This window comes from Camellia sinensis, chromosome 5 (genome assembly GCF_055761805.1).
Source record: "Camellia sinensis isolate YWXY chromosome 5, ASM5576180v1, whole genome shotgun sequence".
NCBI lineage: Eukaryota > Viridiplantae > Streptophyta > Magnoliopsida > Ericales > Theaceae > Camellia > Camellia sinensis.
In genome coordinates this window covers 149,511,101-149,529,280 of record NC_138965.1, presented here as the reverse complement: position 1 = coordinate 149,529,280, position 18,180 = coordinate 149,511,101, and the positions used below count along the sequence as shown (strand labels likewise).

General features: G+C 37.9%; 1 protein-coding gene and 1 pseudogene across 10 annotated transcripts in view; one reads left to right on the top strand and one right to left on the bottom strand.

The window, feature by feature from the left end:
• Positions 1-3,769: 3,769 nt before the first annotated feature.
• LOC114311562 (D-aminoacid aminotransferase-like PLP-dependent enzymes superfamily protein) overlaps positions 3,770-18,180 on the bottom strand; it is a 32,404-nt gene continuing 17,993 nt past the window's right edge. For 4 of the 10 annotated variants that reach the window (XM_082870129.1, XM_082870131.1, XM_082870127.1 and 1 more), the window contains 13 exons: positions 13,809-13,994; positions 13,572-13,672; positions 12,992-13,046; positions 12,797-12,883; positions 12,305-12,356; positions 11,806-11,891; positions 10,926-10,979; positions 10,411-10,494; positions 9,412-9,483; positions 5,398-5,478; positions 5,197-5,232; positions 4,704-4,848; positions 3,770-4,037 (listed from right to left, as the gene is read on the bottom strand). In XM_082870129.1, coding sequence (XP_082726255.1) covers positions 4,720-4,848; positions 5,197-5,232; positions 5,398-5,478; positions 9,412-9,483; positions 10,411-10,494; positions 10,926-10,979; positions 11,806-11,891; positions 12,305-12,356; positions 12,797-12,883; positions 12,992-13,046; positions 13,572-13,672; positions 13,809-13,994 — 1,023 coding nt within the window. In that variant the 3' untranslated portion in view covers positions 3,770-4,037; positions 4,704-4,719. Of the gene's footprint in view, positions 4,038-4,703; positions 4,849-5,155; positions 5,233-5,397; positions 5,479-9,411; positions 9,484-10,410; positions 10,495-10,925; positions 10,980-11,805; positions 11,892-12,304; positions 12,357-12,796; positions 12,884-12,991; positions 13,047-13,571; positions 13,673-13,808; positions 13,995-18,180 lie in introns of all 10 variants that reach the window. The other 6 variants (XR_014330315.1, XR_014330317.1, XR_014330316.1 and 3 more) reach the window with 3 other exon arrangements.
• Positions 6,361-7,114, top strand: LOC145790921 (ethylene-responsive transcription factor RAP2-3 pseudogene; annotated as a pseudogene).

The window sequence follows — 18,180 nt, the reverse complement described above, 5'->3', positions numbered from 1 at the left end:
AAAAAGAAGAATTGTGTTGAGTCTTGTACAACAAAAGTAAACATACATCATCTCTTCTCTAATCTCTCAAGTTATTTTACCACTTGTTTTTCCCCTCCTAATACATGCTCTTTGTATATATATATGTTGTAGTCTAGGCCTACACTCTTGTATAAATGTGTATTAATTAAGAAATTGTATGCTTCTCTTTCTTTCTTAAATTTCCAGCAGCAAATCTTTTCCATCTCTTAAATTTATTTTCCTATCAAAACTCCATAAACTCAAAATCTGTTTTTATGGTGTAATATTTGGTATGTCTAGAATATGTGATAATTTTGGTAGGACCTAAGGATGTATTTTTATAACCTAAACAATTTTCTAAGTTTGTTACTTACAGAATCAGAAAAACAGTCAACTTTCTCTATTTTTATAAAATTTCAGAAAAATAATCTTGAGTCCAATTTTATGTCAAAATGTTAATCTTGGTGTTATATTTTAACTAAAATTTGTTTGAACTCAAGAGAGTGACGGGTTTGAAAGAAAAACCGATTTGTGTAACGGTCAACGAATCTAGACAGATCTTGGTAATTCTGAATTATCTTAAAATCTAAAATACTATCCTACTTTCGTAAATTGAGTTTGAAACTAGACTTGTTTATCTACAAACTCACATGAGGCCAGGTACTTAGGGCCAATAAAAGTATTTTTTTTATAATTATTTTCAAACTGGTTCAAATCTGGAAATTTAGAAACTTGTGTTAATATGCTCTTATTTGGTTTGCAAGTCTTATATTCTATGTTTTTTGAATGTTTAAGTCTTGATATGCAATCTATGATAAATTGTGAATTTGCATTATCATAAATAAATTACTTGTTTTTTACTTTGGATTCATAATTATACTGACCATGCTTTGCTATAACTGAGAACATAATGCACTTAATAAATGAGAAATCAAATGAGATGGTAATGGGTTGCGATCATTGTATTAAATTTTATAAGATAATGAACGGTAGATTCAAGAGTATGATATAGTGGAATGTGTTCCATTTTTGTAAAGTCTTGCACAAGTGTGCTTTCGAGCCCTAACATGACACGGGAGGTATTCTGGCTGCTTAACGGAAATGGGAGACATAAGAGTGGCAATGAGGATCTCACACAGAGAGAGTATCCCTGGAAGCCCATTCCTTTGGGGCAGACCGTGATGTCACTACTCAGATATGTAACCAAGATGCGTGGGCATCATTGGTAATTGTGCGGTAAGCGACGCACTGGTGGATATGCAGTAAGCGACGCATTGGTATTGTATTAATCAAGGGGGAGTCATAATTGCCCGTGGCCAGTGTTAGTGGTTGGGTAGGAATGACATTCCGTAGAGAGTTGCCTGGAGCTAACTAAAATTGACTATTATTCATGAGAACTGAAATTTAATTATAAGTTCTGCTTAATTATTGCTTTTGTTGTATGTTATGATCGTACCGTTATGTTACTTGTGTATTTGGAATGAGAAAAAGGTCGGGGTGTGTATGTTTACTGGACATTCCAAGCTCATGGCGTTTTATGCCAGGTGAAGGCAAGTTTTACACCGAGAACAAAATCCCTAAAAGTTTTGCAAAACCATGGATGTCTTAGAGATTAGATTTTATATTTCCTGTATTTTGGATGAACTTTTTGTATCAAGAAACTGATCTGTATTTAAAGACTTGAAGAATTTTATTTGTAACTATTATTAATATTTTCTTTTAGTGTAATTATTTGTATTTTGTGCTTAAAATGATGTGTATCCGCTAATTAAACCCCGGTGTATTGTTATATTATATTATATTTGGGGCGTCATAAAGAGTTTATTAATTTTAGAGAGTGAATAGTGGTGTAATGGATGTGTTAAGGTATAATGGAGGTATTAAAGTGTGTTAAGAATCTATATATGTATATATAATAAGTAAAATAACTAAATAAGTTAATTTAATCAAAAATTTTAAGTCCAAAATTAAATTTCAAGTCCAAAAAAAAATCCCAACAAGTAAAAAAAATAAAAAATAAAAAAATCAGTTGATCGCCCGGATGTCTGGCCGATCAACCGGTCAGACCCAATTTTTTTTTATTTTTTTTTCCCCTTTTCTTGAAGGGTCTGGACATCCGAGGGACTTCCAGCCAGACATCGGGGAGGACTTCCCCAGGTACACATCTCTCTCTTCCTTCGCTAGCTAAAATGCTGACCACAGTTAACACAAATTAACAGCTGACACTAACACACTCACTAACACACCCATTGCAGCACCCAATAGTGTTTTTGGCTGACCAAAAACTAACACCTGGCACTAACACACTCACTAACGGATCCATTGTGAATGCTCTAAAGTGGCTAGCCTTTTAACCAGCTCGTTAGAGGGCCTAAAATGTATTATGGTTGGCTAAAATACCTAATAAGCCTATTTTAGCCAAATAATTTATTTCTAAGTCAATAACTAGTATTTACAACTGTGGTAAATTCAATTGGGTGTTTTCATCTCATTTTTGTGTTTGGTTGAAATCCAAGAAAATATTTTCTAGGAAAAAATATCAATTTGATTATCAAAAACATTGCAAGTGTTTCAGTACTTTCAGAGCAGAGACATGAAGGAGGAGGAGAGGAGGTAAGGAAGATAACCTGGAGAAGAGAGACGGGCCAGAACGAACCGAAATTAGGGTTTCAATGACGTGAAGGTGGTAGAGGAAGAGGGTTCTTGAAATTAGGGTTCACACACTCCCTCTTGATTTTGCACTCTATTTGACAACTTTGGCGGCCTGTCAATGAATCGGGTCTCACTCGAATTTGACTTGAATGATTTGATTAGTTTATTTTTAACTGAATTCGATTATCCGTCTTGGTTGAAACCCATATAACCCGATTTCAAATAGATTGGATTTTTCAATCCGATTGTATACCCGAATCAGATTTATTTTGTTGTATTAATTTTTAAGGCAAATTACACTAACAGTCCCCATAATTTGAGACTTGTGTCACTCTAGTCCTTGACTTTTCAATTGTGACACATTTGATCCTGAATGTTAAATCTTGTTCCAAATAAGAACAATTAAAGACTATTGTTCAATTTCAATAACAAAATCGTCAATTTGATAAAATATAAACTAATTTGACAAAAATAAATGTCAAAAAAAATATTTTTTAATTTTAAAAAATTATTTCTACTCACCAAAAATAAAATTATGGAAAATTGATAAACATTTTATGTATTTATTTATTTTACCAAATTAATTTTTATTATGTGTTTAGATGATGATCATGTTTAATTATTAACCTATTTTATTACTAAAAATACTACTAAAATAAATCTAAATGAACTTCATGGTTGTGAGGGTCAGAGGCTACACGTTAGGTCTGGTTTCAAACTAATAATTTAACCAACAATGTCCCAAATGCACAATCTGGGTAGTGAAAGAACAAGTTGAACCAATGAAGAATTTAGATCATTCACATTTGGATCATAAATTTGGATAAAAAGGGCAAAAAAGAAATATAAAAAAAAATAAACTTCTATTGCGTCAAATTTACCTCATATTTTTCTCGTCTTTCCAAATTTCTATCCAAAAACTATAATGACTAATTGAATATGCCCAAACATGGGAGAAGCAAGCCGGCACTTTAAAATGCTGCCTCCCCAATATAGGCACCGGAGCGAGTCTCACAAAACGCCAATAAAAATTTGGCTAAAAGTCTCGCAATAAAAAATTTTAATGAAAAAATAACACTCCAATAATTTATTATATAGTAAAGTCATTCAAACTAAATTTTTATATAACAACAAAAAAATCATGTATCTTTATTTTTTTTAGATGGAGAGTTTGAAGTTTTTGCCTTGTTCAGTGTTCTGTTGCAAACACCAGAAATTCAAATTAACCAAACATGATTTTTATTTTATTACAAGGAAAAAATGAAAGAACAAATAAATAAGAATACACAAACATGGTTCAAGGTAGTATTCAACTCCTTGAAACAAAGATGAGTTCCTACTCATTTTCATCTTCGACCTCTGCTTCCACTTCACCATTTGTGTGCCTATCAATTATGAATTTAATATTTAGATTCATAATAAAATATACCATATTAATTATTACCAACAAACACAAGTCAAGCGAGCAAAACAGTGGTGGGCACACTAGATGTCCAGTTGAGCATATAAAACTAAAGGCAGATTTCTCTCCAGTCAACTGGACATTTATTCGAGTTGTTGTGAGGGAGAGATTAGGTCCCACAGTAGGCCCACTAGAGGTCTGCATAGGGTTACAAGATGATGGATGGAAAATATGATTTTGAAAATAGACAATTTTTTATTTAGATAGTAAAGTGGACCTTATTGGCCTAATTACACCATCCCATCCATCCAAGCGGACTGGAGACGAGCATGATTCCTCCTATTTTGTCCCAATTTATGAGGTTCCAAAAATTCTATCATTGCAGTAAACAAGAGAAGTTGTGGATTAGTATTCTTAACAATTACCGAAAGAATATTGCTATTCAGACCCAAAAATTAAACCCACTTTCTCAACCCAATGATGTAACACTATTAAACTACTTAACTATTTAAGTCAACTCTCTCATTTATTCTCCAATCATCGACCAATCATCTTGTTGACACATTACTGGATTTAGAAAGTGGGGGCTTGTATATGACAAAAAATATACAGATGATTACAGTTGAATTCGAGAGAAAAAGAAGCATACCATACAGATGCAGTATTCAAGCCTTCTGATATGTGGGTATAGGCACTCCCGAATCATCTGTCAGGTTTTTGTAAGCATTTTGCAACCTTTGAGTCACTGGTCCCACTTTTCCATCACCAATTACGCGCCCATCAATCTTCACAACCTGGTAAAGAAAGTACCAACAATTGTAGAACAATTATATTATGAAAAAGCAACCTTACAACATACTATTAGCCCCCACCCCCCCAAAAAAAAATCTAGTTGTCGTAAACTGTTTGTTAGATTGCTGCAATTTATTTATTTTTGGGTGGAGCAGCAAGTTGGCATTCAATCAAGGTTGGATTTGTATCGGCACATCAAAACAAGAAAAAATAGTGACACTAACATGTTAGTTGGATTTGCATCAGCATATCAAAACAAGAAAAAAATAATGGCCCTAACATTGAGCAACCTGGGTTGCAACGTGGCACCTGTAAATTAGTACATCACAACTTCAGCAGAAGGAACATACCGGGCTGAGTTCTCCCATTGTTCCCGTTGTCCAGACCTGCAGTGAAAACACACATGCTCTTAAAATGCCAAAAGAAAATCTGACCAAACAAAAACATCGGGCAATTTTCCCCAAAACAATGAGACATTTACAATTACATGTTTAGTTGATATTTTCTGAATATATACAACAAAGAATATCTTGAAGAACATAAAAGTGAACCTCGTCTGCAGTATGAAACTCTGACAGACTAATACGTCGCTGCTCTAAAATGATATTTTCCTTTACCACAAGGTCCATGACCTGTAAACATACATATTCATTACCATCAAACATCTCATTGCAGTAATCACCAAATAAACAGCTATGGGTCAATCACGTATTTGACAACCAATCACCCCAATAGCTTAAGCTGGTAAGCAAGCTTTCACACCCTTCTCTTCAATTTTTTAAGATGGTAAGCAGGCATATGGTTCTGTTCTCTTTCAATTTTTTTGAGTGAAACAAAATTAGAAGTTAGAACAGCAAAACAAAAGAACGGAGAAGATGATACTTCTATGCACAACTCGTATCTCGTTTCATACGATGGAAGAACACATATTTGGATTTATACATGGAAAAGGGTTTGAACTTAGAATGCGTTTGGTTTGGCTCCAAATAGACACAAACTTGATATTGAAATCTGTTAGAATTTACCATCACCTACCACACACTTACCATCACCTACCACACACTCACCTACTACACTCACCTACTCCTCACCTACCACCACCTAACCTACATCTATATAATCAATCAATTGTAACAGAATCAGAAATCAATCATCAACTCATTAATCAATAATACATATATTTTTTCATGGTATCAGAGCAAGGTTAAGAACCTGATCATTCTGCTTCACCGGCGGGCGGCAGCCTCGCCTTGGCCGCCCGCCGAACCTCTACACATACCCTGACTCCGCTGTAACTTCATCTTCCTCTCCTCACTATTGAAGAACTCTGCTATTAGCCCTCTTCTTTCTTTCTTCGTCACATATGTTGACAGTACCGGTTACGAAGAAACCGACCAAGAACGGCCAGTTCCGACTCCATTCTCGCCGGAAGAAAACAGGCCACGGATCGAACTTTGCTAACCAACCATTGCTAGACTCTCCCAAGAGAAAACTCTCTCTCTGCAAATCTCTCTCTTTGGTTCTCTCTCTAGTTGCTATCATAACCCCAATCTCCATACTCACCATCAACCTCTTCAATCAAACCTCTTCTTCTTCTAAAAACTCTCTCTCTCTACAGAAGTAACGCCAAGAAGATGTGCGGCGGTGCTATCATCTCCGACTTCGTCCCAGCCCACTGCGGCCGGAAACTGATGACGGACGATCTCTGGTCGGAGCTCGATCCGTTCTCCGATCACTTCGGTCTGGACCTTTCAAGTTCAAATCAGTCTGAGAAGAAGACCAAATCTCGCAAGCCGAAGCAACTCAACAAAGGGACGAGCGAGAAAGCTGCGCAGACGAAAAGTGAGACTCAGAGGACTCGAAAGAACGCGTACAGAGGAATCAGGCAAAGGCCATGGGGGAAGTGGGCGGCTGAGATTCGCGATCCTCATAAAGGCGTCCGAGTCTGGCTCCGAACCTACAACACGGCTGAGGAAGCAGCCAGAGCCTACGACGAGGCCGCCAAACGTATCCGCGGTGATAAGGCCAAGCTCAACTTTGCTCAATCACCGCCACCGCTGCCGCCACCGGCTAAGAGGCAGTGCGTCAACCCCGAGTCGACTCAGATTAAGAATCAATTCATGGATTTTGGGTTCCAACCCCAACAACCCTATTAGGAGTTTCGAACTTAACCTCCGCACTTCAGAGGAAATCCATGGCGGAAATTCCAACTCTGCTTTGAAAACCTTTCTATACATGTTCATGAGGTTCTCATCTTGAAATCACCAAATAAAAATAATAATAATAATAATAAAATAAAATAAAATAAATAAATAAATAAATAAAACAATCAGAAAGAAGAACATATAGAATCTCACACACGGCATACACATGCACGACATCTCTCTCTCACTTTACTTTTTCCTCCATCACATCCCACCCAACCTGTCTCCACTCTTATTTGAATTTTTTTTTTTCTTTTTCTTTTTCTTTTGCCTTTTCTTATCATGACACCCACGTGCCATGTCCCTCTGTTTTTTGACAAGTTCTTTTCTTTTTCTTCTCTTATCCCCATCTTTATTTATTTATTTATTTTTTTTGTTTTCATATATATATATATATTTTTCAAAAAATAAAACAAAAAATAAAAAAATAAAATAAAATAAAATAAAAATAATAATAAATAAATAAAATAAAATTCCACAATCCATTCACCATCTCGGTCCGATCACATTTTTTACACTAGGATCAACCCCGATCCCATTTTTACAGCAAAAAAAAAAAACAAAAAAAAAAAAACAAACAAACACACAAAACAACAACCACACCCACAGTGGGATTTTTCTTCTCTATTCTGCTGCAGGTCTCTTCTTCTTACTTTTCTCTTGGTTGTCCCGTGACTGCCCAGCCTCCATGCTTCCTAGACCACCAAGCAAGTTGCCTCCTCCATACTCCTCCACTGCCGCATATGGCGGACCCCCGAATCGGAACATCACGGTGGCTTTCCGCTTCAGCTCCTTATTTTCTGCCCTGAGCACGCTTATCTCTGCTCGCGCATCCTTATACATGCGTTGGAGCAGAGCCAGCTGGGAGTTTAAATGCTGCACCTCATTTGTCCTACTCTGCAGCCGGTTCGACAAGTTTGTGACCGCCGTCATGCTTTCCACACATGCCTTCAGAGTATACTGATTGGCCTCCACATCCGACTGCACTGCCATCCTTTGCTCCACCGACCGCATCGGAAAGTTCAACGGAGCAAACTCCGGGGCGCTTGGTTGAGTTTCCAGTGCCACCGCACCAGTTCTCTCTCTTGTTGACTCGTTGAGGTCGGGAAAGAGGGTGAGCAGTCCACGGGAAGACGATGAAGCCATTTTCTAGGCACCAGAGTGGTACACAGTATCTCTCTCAGAATTCTCTCTCAGAAAACAGAGTGTTACAGAATCTCTCTCAGAAATCTCTCTCAGAATATCTCTCGCAGGTTTTTTGCCTCAGCCTCAGCCTCTGTCTTATAGCCGAGGCAGCCACGCGCATCGCGCGCCTCTTACCACCAGCCGACAAACGGGCACGCAAGCCAAGGCGCCCACGTGCCTCGCCATCATGTCCGACACACCTTTTGATGAATTGGGCACGCTTTTTGATGGCACGCCTTTTGACAGATTGGGCACACCTTTTGAGGGTGCGACTTTTTCATGGGTCCGACAAGACTCTGTAAACTGTCCCGACATTGATTCCGGTTAGCTCCTTTATGGGTCCGACAAGACTCTGTAAACTGTCCCGACATTGATTCCGGTTATTTTCTACAAGGGTCCGACAAGACTCTATAAACTGTCCCGACATTGATTCCGGTTAGCTCCTTTATGGGTCCGACAAGACTCTATAAACTGTCCCGACATTGATTCCGGTTAGTTTCTACAAGGGTCCAGCAAGACTCCGTAAACTGTCACAACAACTGTCACAACAGTGTCTGCTACAACGGTCCGACATGACCCCATAAACTGTCTTCTACATGGTTATGACACCCCCATACAGTGTCCTCTACAATGTTATGACACCACCATCCAGTGTCTTCACCAATGGTCTGACACGACCATACAGTGTCTCTTATCCTCTTTTATTTTTATGTATTTTCTTGTTTTGTAACTCTCCAAACTCAAGTTGGTTAGTTCCTATCCTCCTTGAGTTTGCGGGGGGCTGTTAGAATTTACCATCACCTACCACACACTTACCATCACCTACCACACACTCACCTACTACACTCACCTACTCCTCACCTACCACCACCTAACCTACATCTATATAATCAATCAATTGTAACAGAATCAGAAATCAATCATCAACTCATTAATCAATAATACATATATTTTTTCAAAATCTTTTCAATGGGATTAGCTCATGAAGAGTTAAAAGGCTAACTGACATGCATTCAGTTCAAAGAGGCACCCAAAATTGTACTGCTGGAGGATTTCAACTCTCTAACAGAAGGTCAACACTCATGGCAAGAAAACACAAAAATGGAAACAAAGAAGCTTTTTAATCATCACGCCGAACAAAAGTGCATTTTAAGGAGGGGAGTTCAAGAAACTTACAGTTGCTCGAGTTACGCCAGGAAGACAGCTATCAACATGAGGTGTCGCAACATGGCCTCTCTTCACTAAGAACTGCGTTAAAGAGAAACAATATTCACTCTCAAGATGCACATGCAATATCTTCAATGAAAATACTCTGCAATGATGAGAAAAATGCTATGCCTTTGGAACTAGCAAACAGCCATGGATTGGTCTACCAACAGTATGGTAACACCATTGACGTAAGTATAGTCAGGTCAGATCAACAATAATGTGTTCATTGGAAATTTTCATAACTACATTTGTAGTTGAATGCATCAGCAAAACAATCCACTCTTAATACTCTATCCTCACATTTTCAATTAATATATATATATATATATATATTTAATATGACAAGTAGCAATCCTGACTGGGCCCCTTGGTGAGTGCCTCCTTCCAATTGTTGGTATCTCATCCATATGGATTGCCTAAAAGCAATTTAAGACTTCCCTCATTTATTGATAAACAATGGCAATGGAAAATGAGCAGAAGCATGATTTGTTGTCGGTGTGTGATTTGTAGATTTTGGTGATGTAGGGCATGTTTGGTTTATCTCTCAAAACATGTTTTTGGAGAAAAAATTCCAAAAACATGTTTGTTTGAAATTTTTTTAAAAAAAATTCCAAAATCACTTTTCTCTCTATTACACATCAATCAATCACTTTTTCTCTCTCCTCTCTACTTCCTAATCACTTTTTCTCTCACACCCATCTATTCAACTATAAAAAAAATATCAAATCATCCCAAACTCCAAAATTATTTTCAAAATATACAACCAAACAAATTTTCAAATTTTCTAGACTCTCTCCAATAAAATTATTTTTGAAATAATATCTCAAAACACAAACCAAACAAGGCCGTAGTCTTTCTTTGCTTCTTCTTGTAGAGGATGTCTTATCCTCATTGCATCTTTTTGATTAATCATTAAAGTTTGCAGTTGATCAAAAAAAACAAAAAAAGAGCAGAAGCATGGCTTACAATGTTTGTAGCATTTGTTTCAGACACATAACCTTCCTTATCAAGCATTATGGCATCATCAGCATTTGCATTATTCGCTTCTATCTGCACCAACACGAAAAGTTCAATTCATCTTAGACAAATTCAGAAAGAGCACACTTTACAAATTAGATGATATTACAATAATGGATTCTACTACGCTAGTAGACATGAAATATAGCAGCCGCGTGATCATGAATTTGATAGCCCAACTCTAAACGACTTAAGTAATAAATTATCAGATCATCAAAAACAAATAGTAAGTCCATAAATTAGTTAGCTCCGTAAGATGAAAGAAATTCTTCATTAGAAAAATTCCGCAAAAGCAGAAACCTGACTTTATCTTTTATGATTGATTAGCTGTAACCTACTTGCTCTGAAAATGTACTTCCTCACATACCAAGTGAAGAGAAGAAGCATCATCAACACCACACGACGTATCATTTCTGCAATACAAACATCATCTTGTATTTCTAGACATTTGAATAAAGCCATACCTTCGCTAGTATGTTGTTGAGGAGGTTGTTGTGGTGAATTTTGGAATCCAAATTCTGGCAAAGACCCCAAAAAAAATCATGTTATTTCATTGGAAAAGGAAGGTATCAACCACCAGCAATCATTGGTTGTAACTAAATTATACTGCATCGACAAATTATTTTGTTAATTTAGGTTGAAAAAGAGCTTCTTTTCGTTCATTACTAGAGAATTGACATAACTCGTTGACATAATATACTAAAGCCAAAATAATTCTATTCATGTGGAGAAAGTTCCAGCTTCAGGTGTCATCTTTGAAAACATTAAATCAAAGGAAGAACAGGCTTACCAAATATATATAAATATAAACACATACATTTTTAAAGGCAAAGGCTGATTATTTGAAGCAAAAATACATTTGCATTTCAGTAATAATTCATAGCAAGATCACTTGCTAATACAAATTTCCTCTGGCATGCATGAGACAGGCAACTGAAAAGAACGGGGAAAATGTTCTTTCTGGCAACCTTCTTGATGTACTTCAAGTAGAGTTCTAACATGGGTTCCTAGCCCCTAGGAATAAGCTTAAGAATGCCCCTGGTGAACCAGACAACCATAAACAGAGCCAACAGTAGAATTTGAAAGCTTGGACACAACCCGAATCCAGAATAGAGATTTTTTTTTAGGTCCGTAGTCCAGAATAGTGCTCAGATATTATGAATTACAGTTTCAGAGTAAAACTTTTGGCCCAAGGTTTAACAATCCATCCATATAGATTCTAAAATACCAAATAAAGCTGGGGGAAATCCTTCAATTTTTGGTCACTTTAAAGAAAAGAAAGCAACAAGGTTCTTCCTATTAGAAATTAGCAACTGAATACAATATAAACATCACAAATCTTACATTTGGTGAATTACGACGTGTAGTTGCAGTCACCAAAGTTATACCCTTGGTATTGTCATAGACAGGTGGCTTCCATTCAGCAAGAACTGCGTTTTTACAAAAGAAGAAACAACAGTAGCATAAGAAAGTCGATTATTATAGAATTTATCAAAAAAAAGAAAGTCAATTATTATAGCACATAAGAAATTAATGGGAAGAAAGAAAAAGGCAAATGTAGGGCTCTACTTCCAACAAGGATAAAAGAATATACAGCAGAAGAAACATGTAAATCGCTAATTATTCATGTTTTGGACAACATTCTCATTACAAGATATGAAAGTTCACTACCAGCTCTGGCTGGGATGATAGTCTTTCGTATAATGTTAGTGCATAATAATTTGTCAAGTCATACCTGTGTAACTATGTCTTACATTTTATAAAGAATGTCGTTGAACTTGCCAGTTTTATTCATTGTGTTAAGGAAGTAAGACAAAAGGTAGAAGAGTAGTCTTAATGTTACCAATTAAGGTGCATCCATAACGATTGAAAGCTGGGCTCATTCCTGAAGTAACCTGAGAAAAATAAATATAAATATAAATATATTGCAATAAGTTAACCAACGTATATATGTATTTTATATTGACAAAAAGCATTCATCACACTAAAACCATCCATTGATGAGCCATCTAGCTCATTCGGCAGCAAACTGATTTATCAGCAATATAAGCTAATTTGGTAGAAAACAAATACATCACCAAAGAATTATGCATGATCTTATCAATTCCTAGCATCAGAATGGTGGTTTAGTTATGACTTAACAGCAACACACAAATAGACCCACACAAAGGAACAACCAACTGATTTACTTCAAACTATTCTCTAGTAGTGCGTGTCATTTCACCTCATTCTCTCCTGTATGATTCCATACTTAGTAGTAAAATCTAACTAGGATTTCAAAGTTTCCTCATTACATAAAGTGTGAGAGAAACAGCGGGATAGGAAATGTCAAAACCTTCTTCCCACGCGTCAAACTTAGCCGGATGTGCACATTATGGAACATCCCATTCGTAATAAGGGTTTTAAATATGGCCTCCTTAATCTGCATTTTGTTGCATACAGTTCCATGTTAGGACAACAAACAAAACAACTTCTCCGAAACAATATAACATGCACATTGATAATACTCGAATTGTCTTTAGACCCTCACCTCTTCACGAGATGGTACGTTATTGAAAGCCAGAGCTTTTGCTGAATCAAACAATCTGGTTAATATAAAATTCAGTTATTGTATTGCTTGTGGTATTAAAAATGACAGAGCCAAAAGTATTATTTTGAAAAAAATGAATAACTTGTTCTTCACAAACCAAAGCACAATGAAACTACAATGAGGAGAAACAAAACTTATCATTCCATTAATTGTGCCAAAAAAAATAAATTTAAATTTAAATTTACATAATTATTTTCACACCTATCCAAATCAAATACTTTTCCAAGGCAACATGCCATTTCAAATCATCAAGAATGATAGGATATAACTGAAAAAAGGTATTTCTGTACTAAATTCATATCTTGCAATATGAACTTTCTGAATTTTGTTTTCATAACTGATACTTTTCACACATGATCATGAATTATAATTTGTTTCTTAACATTGAGAGTCAGTTATGAAAGTACATCATCCACATAAGATAATTGGATAGCTTTCAACCACTAGGAACGTGTGCCCAGGGCTTATGCCTGCACCAAGGCTTAATTTTTGTCAAGCAAAATGCTTTACTTTCACTAACCTATCTAAATGCTCCTCAATCTTAAATATCTTGCCATCGTAAATTCGAAGCCCCTCCCACACTGAATCACCACCTTGAACAACTGAATCAAACACTGAAACCTGTAAAAGTTTATCAAGTAAGCAACGAGAATTTGAAAAACGGTGCAAAAAAATATATATATATATATAAGAGGTGAGAGTTCAATTATGTTCAAAGCTTTCCAAAATAGGTATCCTTATGTGATTGATATAATACCTTCGCACTGTCACGGGGTACAATCTCATCACCAACCCAAACAAGCAGCTTCTCATTAGCAGGAACAGGAAGATTGGGACGAGGTAGTTGGGGTTTCAGCAAAGAAATCCCCTTTGCATGGCGCCTAAGCATGTTGTAGAAAGGTAAACTTTGCTCCAACAAGTCATACAAAGAGGACGGAAATGGCTGAAAATGAAAACAAAATTTTTTAAGCTGGGCCAAGTTCTGTTATTTTAACATCTAAAATTTCACATACAAAGTGTCCCCATGGAAAGTGAAGTGCTCCCGTACAAAGTGTGCATGATTGTGTCTACATGTATATGCACATATAAATATATATATATATATACATATATGAGGAGAGAGGGGGTTATTCACACATGAAGTGTCCACAAAGCTCTTCTATGATGCATTCCTCTACGCATGCCATTCAATTTTTAGCAATTCTTTATCCTATAATTATGATACTCAACTTTCAGTTTCATACTTATCATGATCATGACACTTTTTAGTTTACGATGTTATATATTAAATTATCTTACGGACAGATATAGAAAACAAAGTTACTGCAGTTCCTCTGTGTGTGTGTGTGTGTGTGTGTGTGTCATAATGAGATACATAATGAGAGGGGAATTTGTGCCGAACAAATGGGCCAACCTAAATTTGATGTGGGCCTTTGACAGTGCAACCGAGGTAACATGAAATGGGCATTGGGCCAAGCTGAATCAGCTTGGACTATGGGCCGAGATAAGCCTACATAGACTGGGAAAAGGGTCTCGACCAAGCTAAGTATGCGCAATGGAGAATGACTGGGCTAAGATGATAAGGGCGACCTTGACCGAGTTGAGAATCTTAGTCAAGGCGAAGGGCCGCACGGAGTTCGTCCGAGCAACGAAGTAACGACACTTAACTGAGCAGAATACAGTGAACCGTGCTATTAGAATTCTTCGGGAGCCAACCGGCCAAAGCTAGCTCGGACATGAAGCCTCTTGGGCTTAACCGATTGAAATTAGCCCAGTTGAAGATAGCTCGGCGGACATATACTACGTGGCCCAATTGGAGTGCGAGGAGGAAAACCCGCCAATAGCACATGTCAATACCGTTTGGTTGATTTGTCAATGCTGTTTGGCAGTATTGACGCGCATACATGTAAGGAAAGGAAATGGTAGCACATCCACGCGTCTAGCAAAGGACGAGTGAGGTAGTGCGCACAAGATCTTGGAAGGCAAGGGAACAGTCTATAAAAGACACGTGACTCCACCAAACAAAAGGTATGCAATTTCTTACACTAAACTCTCCTTCACTTCCTTCTTTCCAAGGGTGCTAACTAGACCGTCGGAGGGATTTCCAGCAACACACCCGCCAAGTAGCTCACCTAAGTGTTGGCATATTATAATCACCGAAAGTCTTAGTATTTTATTAGCCGAAAGGCTTGGGTCTGTAATCATTGTGATACCCTCAGGGATCATCTTGTAATTGACTTTGTTTGTAAACCCTAATCTTCATGTATAAATAAGGGGTGATATCTCATCATACCCTAAGCTGATTATTCAAAGCTTCATGGTATCAGAGCTAAACCTATAGGGTTTCGGCTCACCCTCGTTGGCAGACCTATTCACCAACAATACTCTAGGGTTCGAAGCTTACCTGGGTGATCTGCCTTAGCCGTCTTCCTCAGTCGCTCTTCCTCCGTCGATCTCCTCAACCGTCTTCCTCAGTCAATCTCCTCATCTCCTCAGCTCTCTCTCTCTCTGTCGCCATCGTCGCCCATCATCGACCGTCGCCAGCTCATCGTCACCATCGTCGGCCGTCAACTCTCTCTCTCTGTTCGTCCTCAGCTCGTCTTCCTCAGCCGTCTTCCTCGTCGACCTCCTCTGTCGATCGTCACTCGACCGACAGCACAGCAGCTTGGCGACCTCCTCCAGCCATTTCGTCGCTCGTCTTCTCTGTTCGTCTTCTCTGCTCGTCTTCTCTGTTCTCTGTTCGTCCTCTGATCACTGTGGTCTATAAATATATATATATATATATATATATATCTATAACTATATATATATATCCGGCTCTGTTTATATATATCAGGATATATAGTTATATATATATATAAAGACATGTATAAATAAATCAATTTACAAAAAAAAAAAAAAAAAAAAGAATAAATAAATAAATAAATAAATAAAATAAATTAAAATGAAATAAAAAATATATATATATAGATAAAAAAAAAAAAAAAAAAAAAAAAAAAAAAAAATCATCATTTCTTAATTTTTTTTGTTATGACTTTATAGTGGTCATTGTGCCTGTTATCTCACTACCACCTTCCGGGTTTGTGATTTCTACTAGTTTGTTGTGGGTTTGGTAGTATTGTATTGTATCCATGACAGATTCCACTAGTGTGTCCTCTTCGTCTCAAACACCAAAGAGTGAGAGTCTCATTCTACCTACTACCATGACTGAGAATCCCAACCCTAGTCTGAAAATCACCACCTCTCTATTTAATGGTCAGAACTACCTAGCATGGTCTCAAAGTTTGACTTTGTTTTTGAAAAGCAGAGGAAAGATGGGGTATGTTGATGGCAGGATACAGGCACCTAGTACCACTGACTCAGGTTATGACCAATGGGAGATTACTAACTCTTTGATTATGAGTTGGCTTATCCATTCGATGGTTCCAGAACTTGGTGAGGGCTACTTATCTATGGAGACTGCCCAGGACATTTGGGAGGCTGTGGCTGTTACCTATTCCCGCAAAGGAAATTTTTCACAGGCCTTTGAGTTGCGTCGCTCTATTGAAAGCACACTTCAGGGGGAGCAGACTGTTCTTCAGTACTTCACTTTCCTCACCAACGGCTGGAAACGCCTTGACCACCTGGAAGACTATAAGCCCGTTTGCCCTACTGATTCTGTCGGATACAAGAAGTTCATTGCTCGGGAACGGGTCTTTAAATTTTTGGCCGGCCTAAATATGGAGTATGATCCAGTTAGGGGTCGAGTTCTGAGTATGGACACCCTTCCTTCACTACAGGAGGCATTTGCCTATGTACAAAATGAGGAAAGTCGTCGGTCAGCTATGATGTCCCCTGTCTCTACTGACCGTTCCGCATTACTGTCTACTCCTCGAGATGGCCTCAGCCTGCCTCCTCCGTCTGCTGCTAAGGAGTCTGTATTCTGTGATTATTGCAAGAAGCCGCGGCATACTCGTGAGACATGTTGGAAGCTTCATGGGACTCCATCTGGGGGTCGAGGTGATCGGTCAGGTTCTCGAGGAGGTCGGTCAGGCCACTCTCGAGGACGTGGTTCCTATTCCCGGGCTCATCAGTCTAGTGCCGTGGATACCCTTGATTCTAATTCCACTTCTGTTACCCAAGCTTCTGATACTGAGTTGGAGGATGCTTTGCGCCAATTGTTGGACCGCCGATCTTCTACTGCTCTCAGTACCGCTTCCTCGTCCTTTGCCCGCTCAGGTAACTTAGCATCTGTTCCTTGTGCTTTCCTGTGTCATACATCTTTGCCTTGGATTATTGATTCTGGTGCCTCAGATCATATGTCTGGCTCCCCTGATCTTTTTTCTGCCTATAAGCCCTCTTCAGGTCAGGACAAAGTTAGGATTGCCGATGGAACTGTTTCTTCCATTTCTGGAAAAGGTTTAGTCCAAGTCACTCCCACCATGCATCTATCTTCTGTTCTCCATGTTCCCAAGTTTTCTGTTAATCTGTTATCCTTAAGTCGTCTTACCCAGGATTTGAATTGTTGTGTGACGTTTTTTCCTGATCATTGTCTTTTTCAGGACCTTGTCACGGGGAGGACGATTGGCAGTGGTAGTGCAGAAAATGGTCTCTACTTCCTAGATCAACCGGACAAACTTGCTTATTCTTCCACCGCGTCTTCTACTACCCCCGCTGATGTATGGTTGTGGCATCGGCGTCTTGGGCATCCCTCATTTCATTTACTTAAGCATTTATTTCCTTCTAGTTTCGCAAATCATCATGTGTCTGACTTTCTTTGTGAGTCTTGTCAACTTGGAAAACAACATAGAGCTTCTTTTGCTCCCAGTTTGAATAAAAGCTTAGTTCCTTTTTCATTAATACATTCTGATGTTTGGGGTCCCTCTCGTGTTCTGTCTGTGAAAGGTCATCGCTGGTTTGTTACATTTATTGATGATTTTTCTCGTGCTACTTGGGTGTATCTCATGAAAGATAAGAGTGAAGTTTTCTCTGTGTTTCGCACTTTTCATAAGATGATTTGTACTCAGTTTGGGGCCACTATCAAAATCTTTCGTTCTGATAATGGCGGGGAATACATAGATTCTGGGTTAGGAAACTATTTCTCTACTCATGGCATTATCCATCAGACCTCTTGCACCAATACCCCTCAA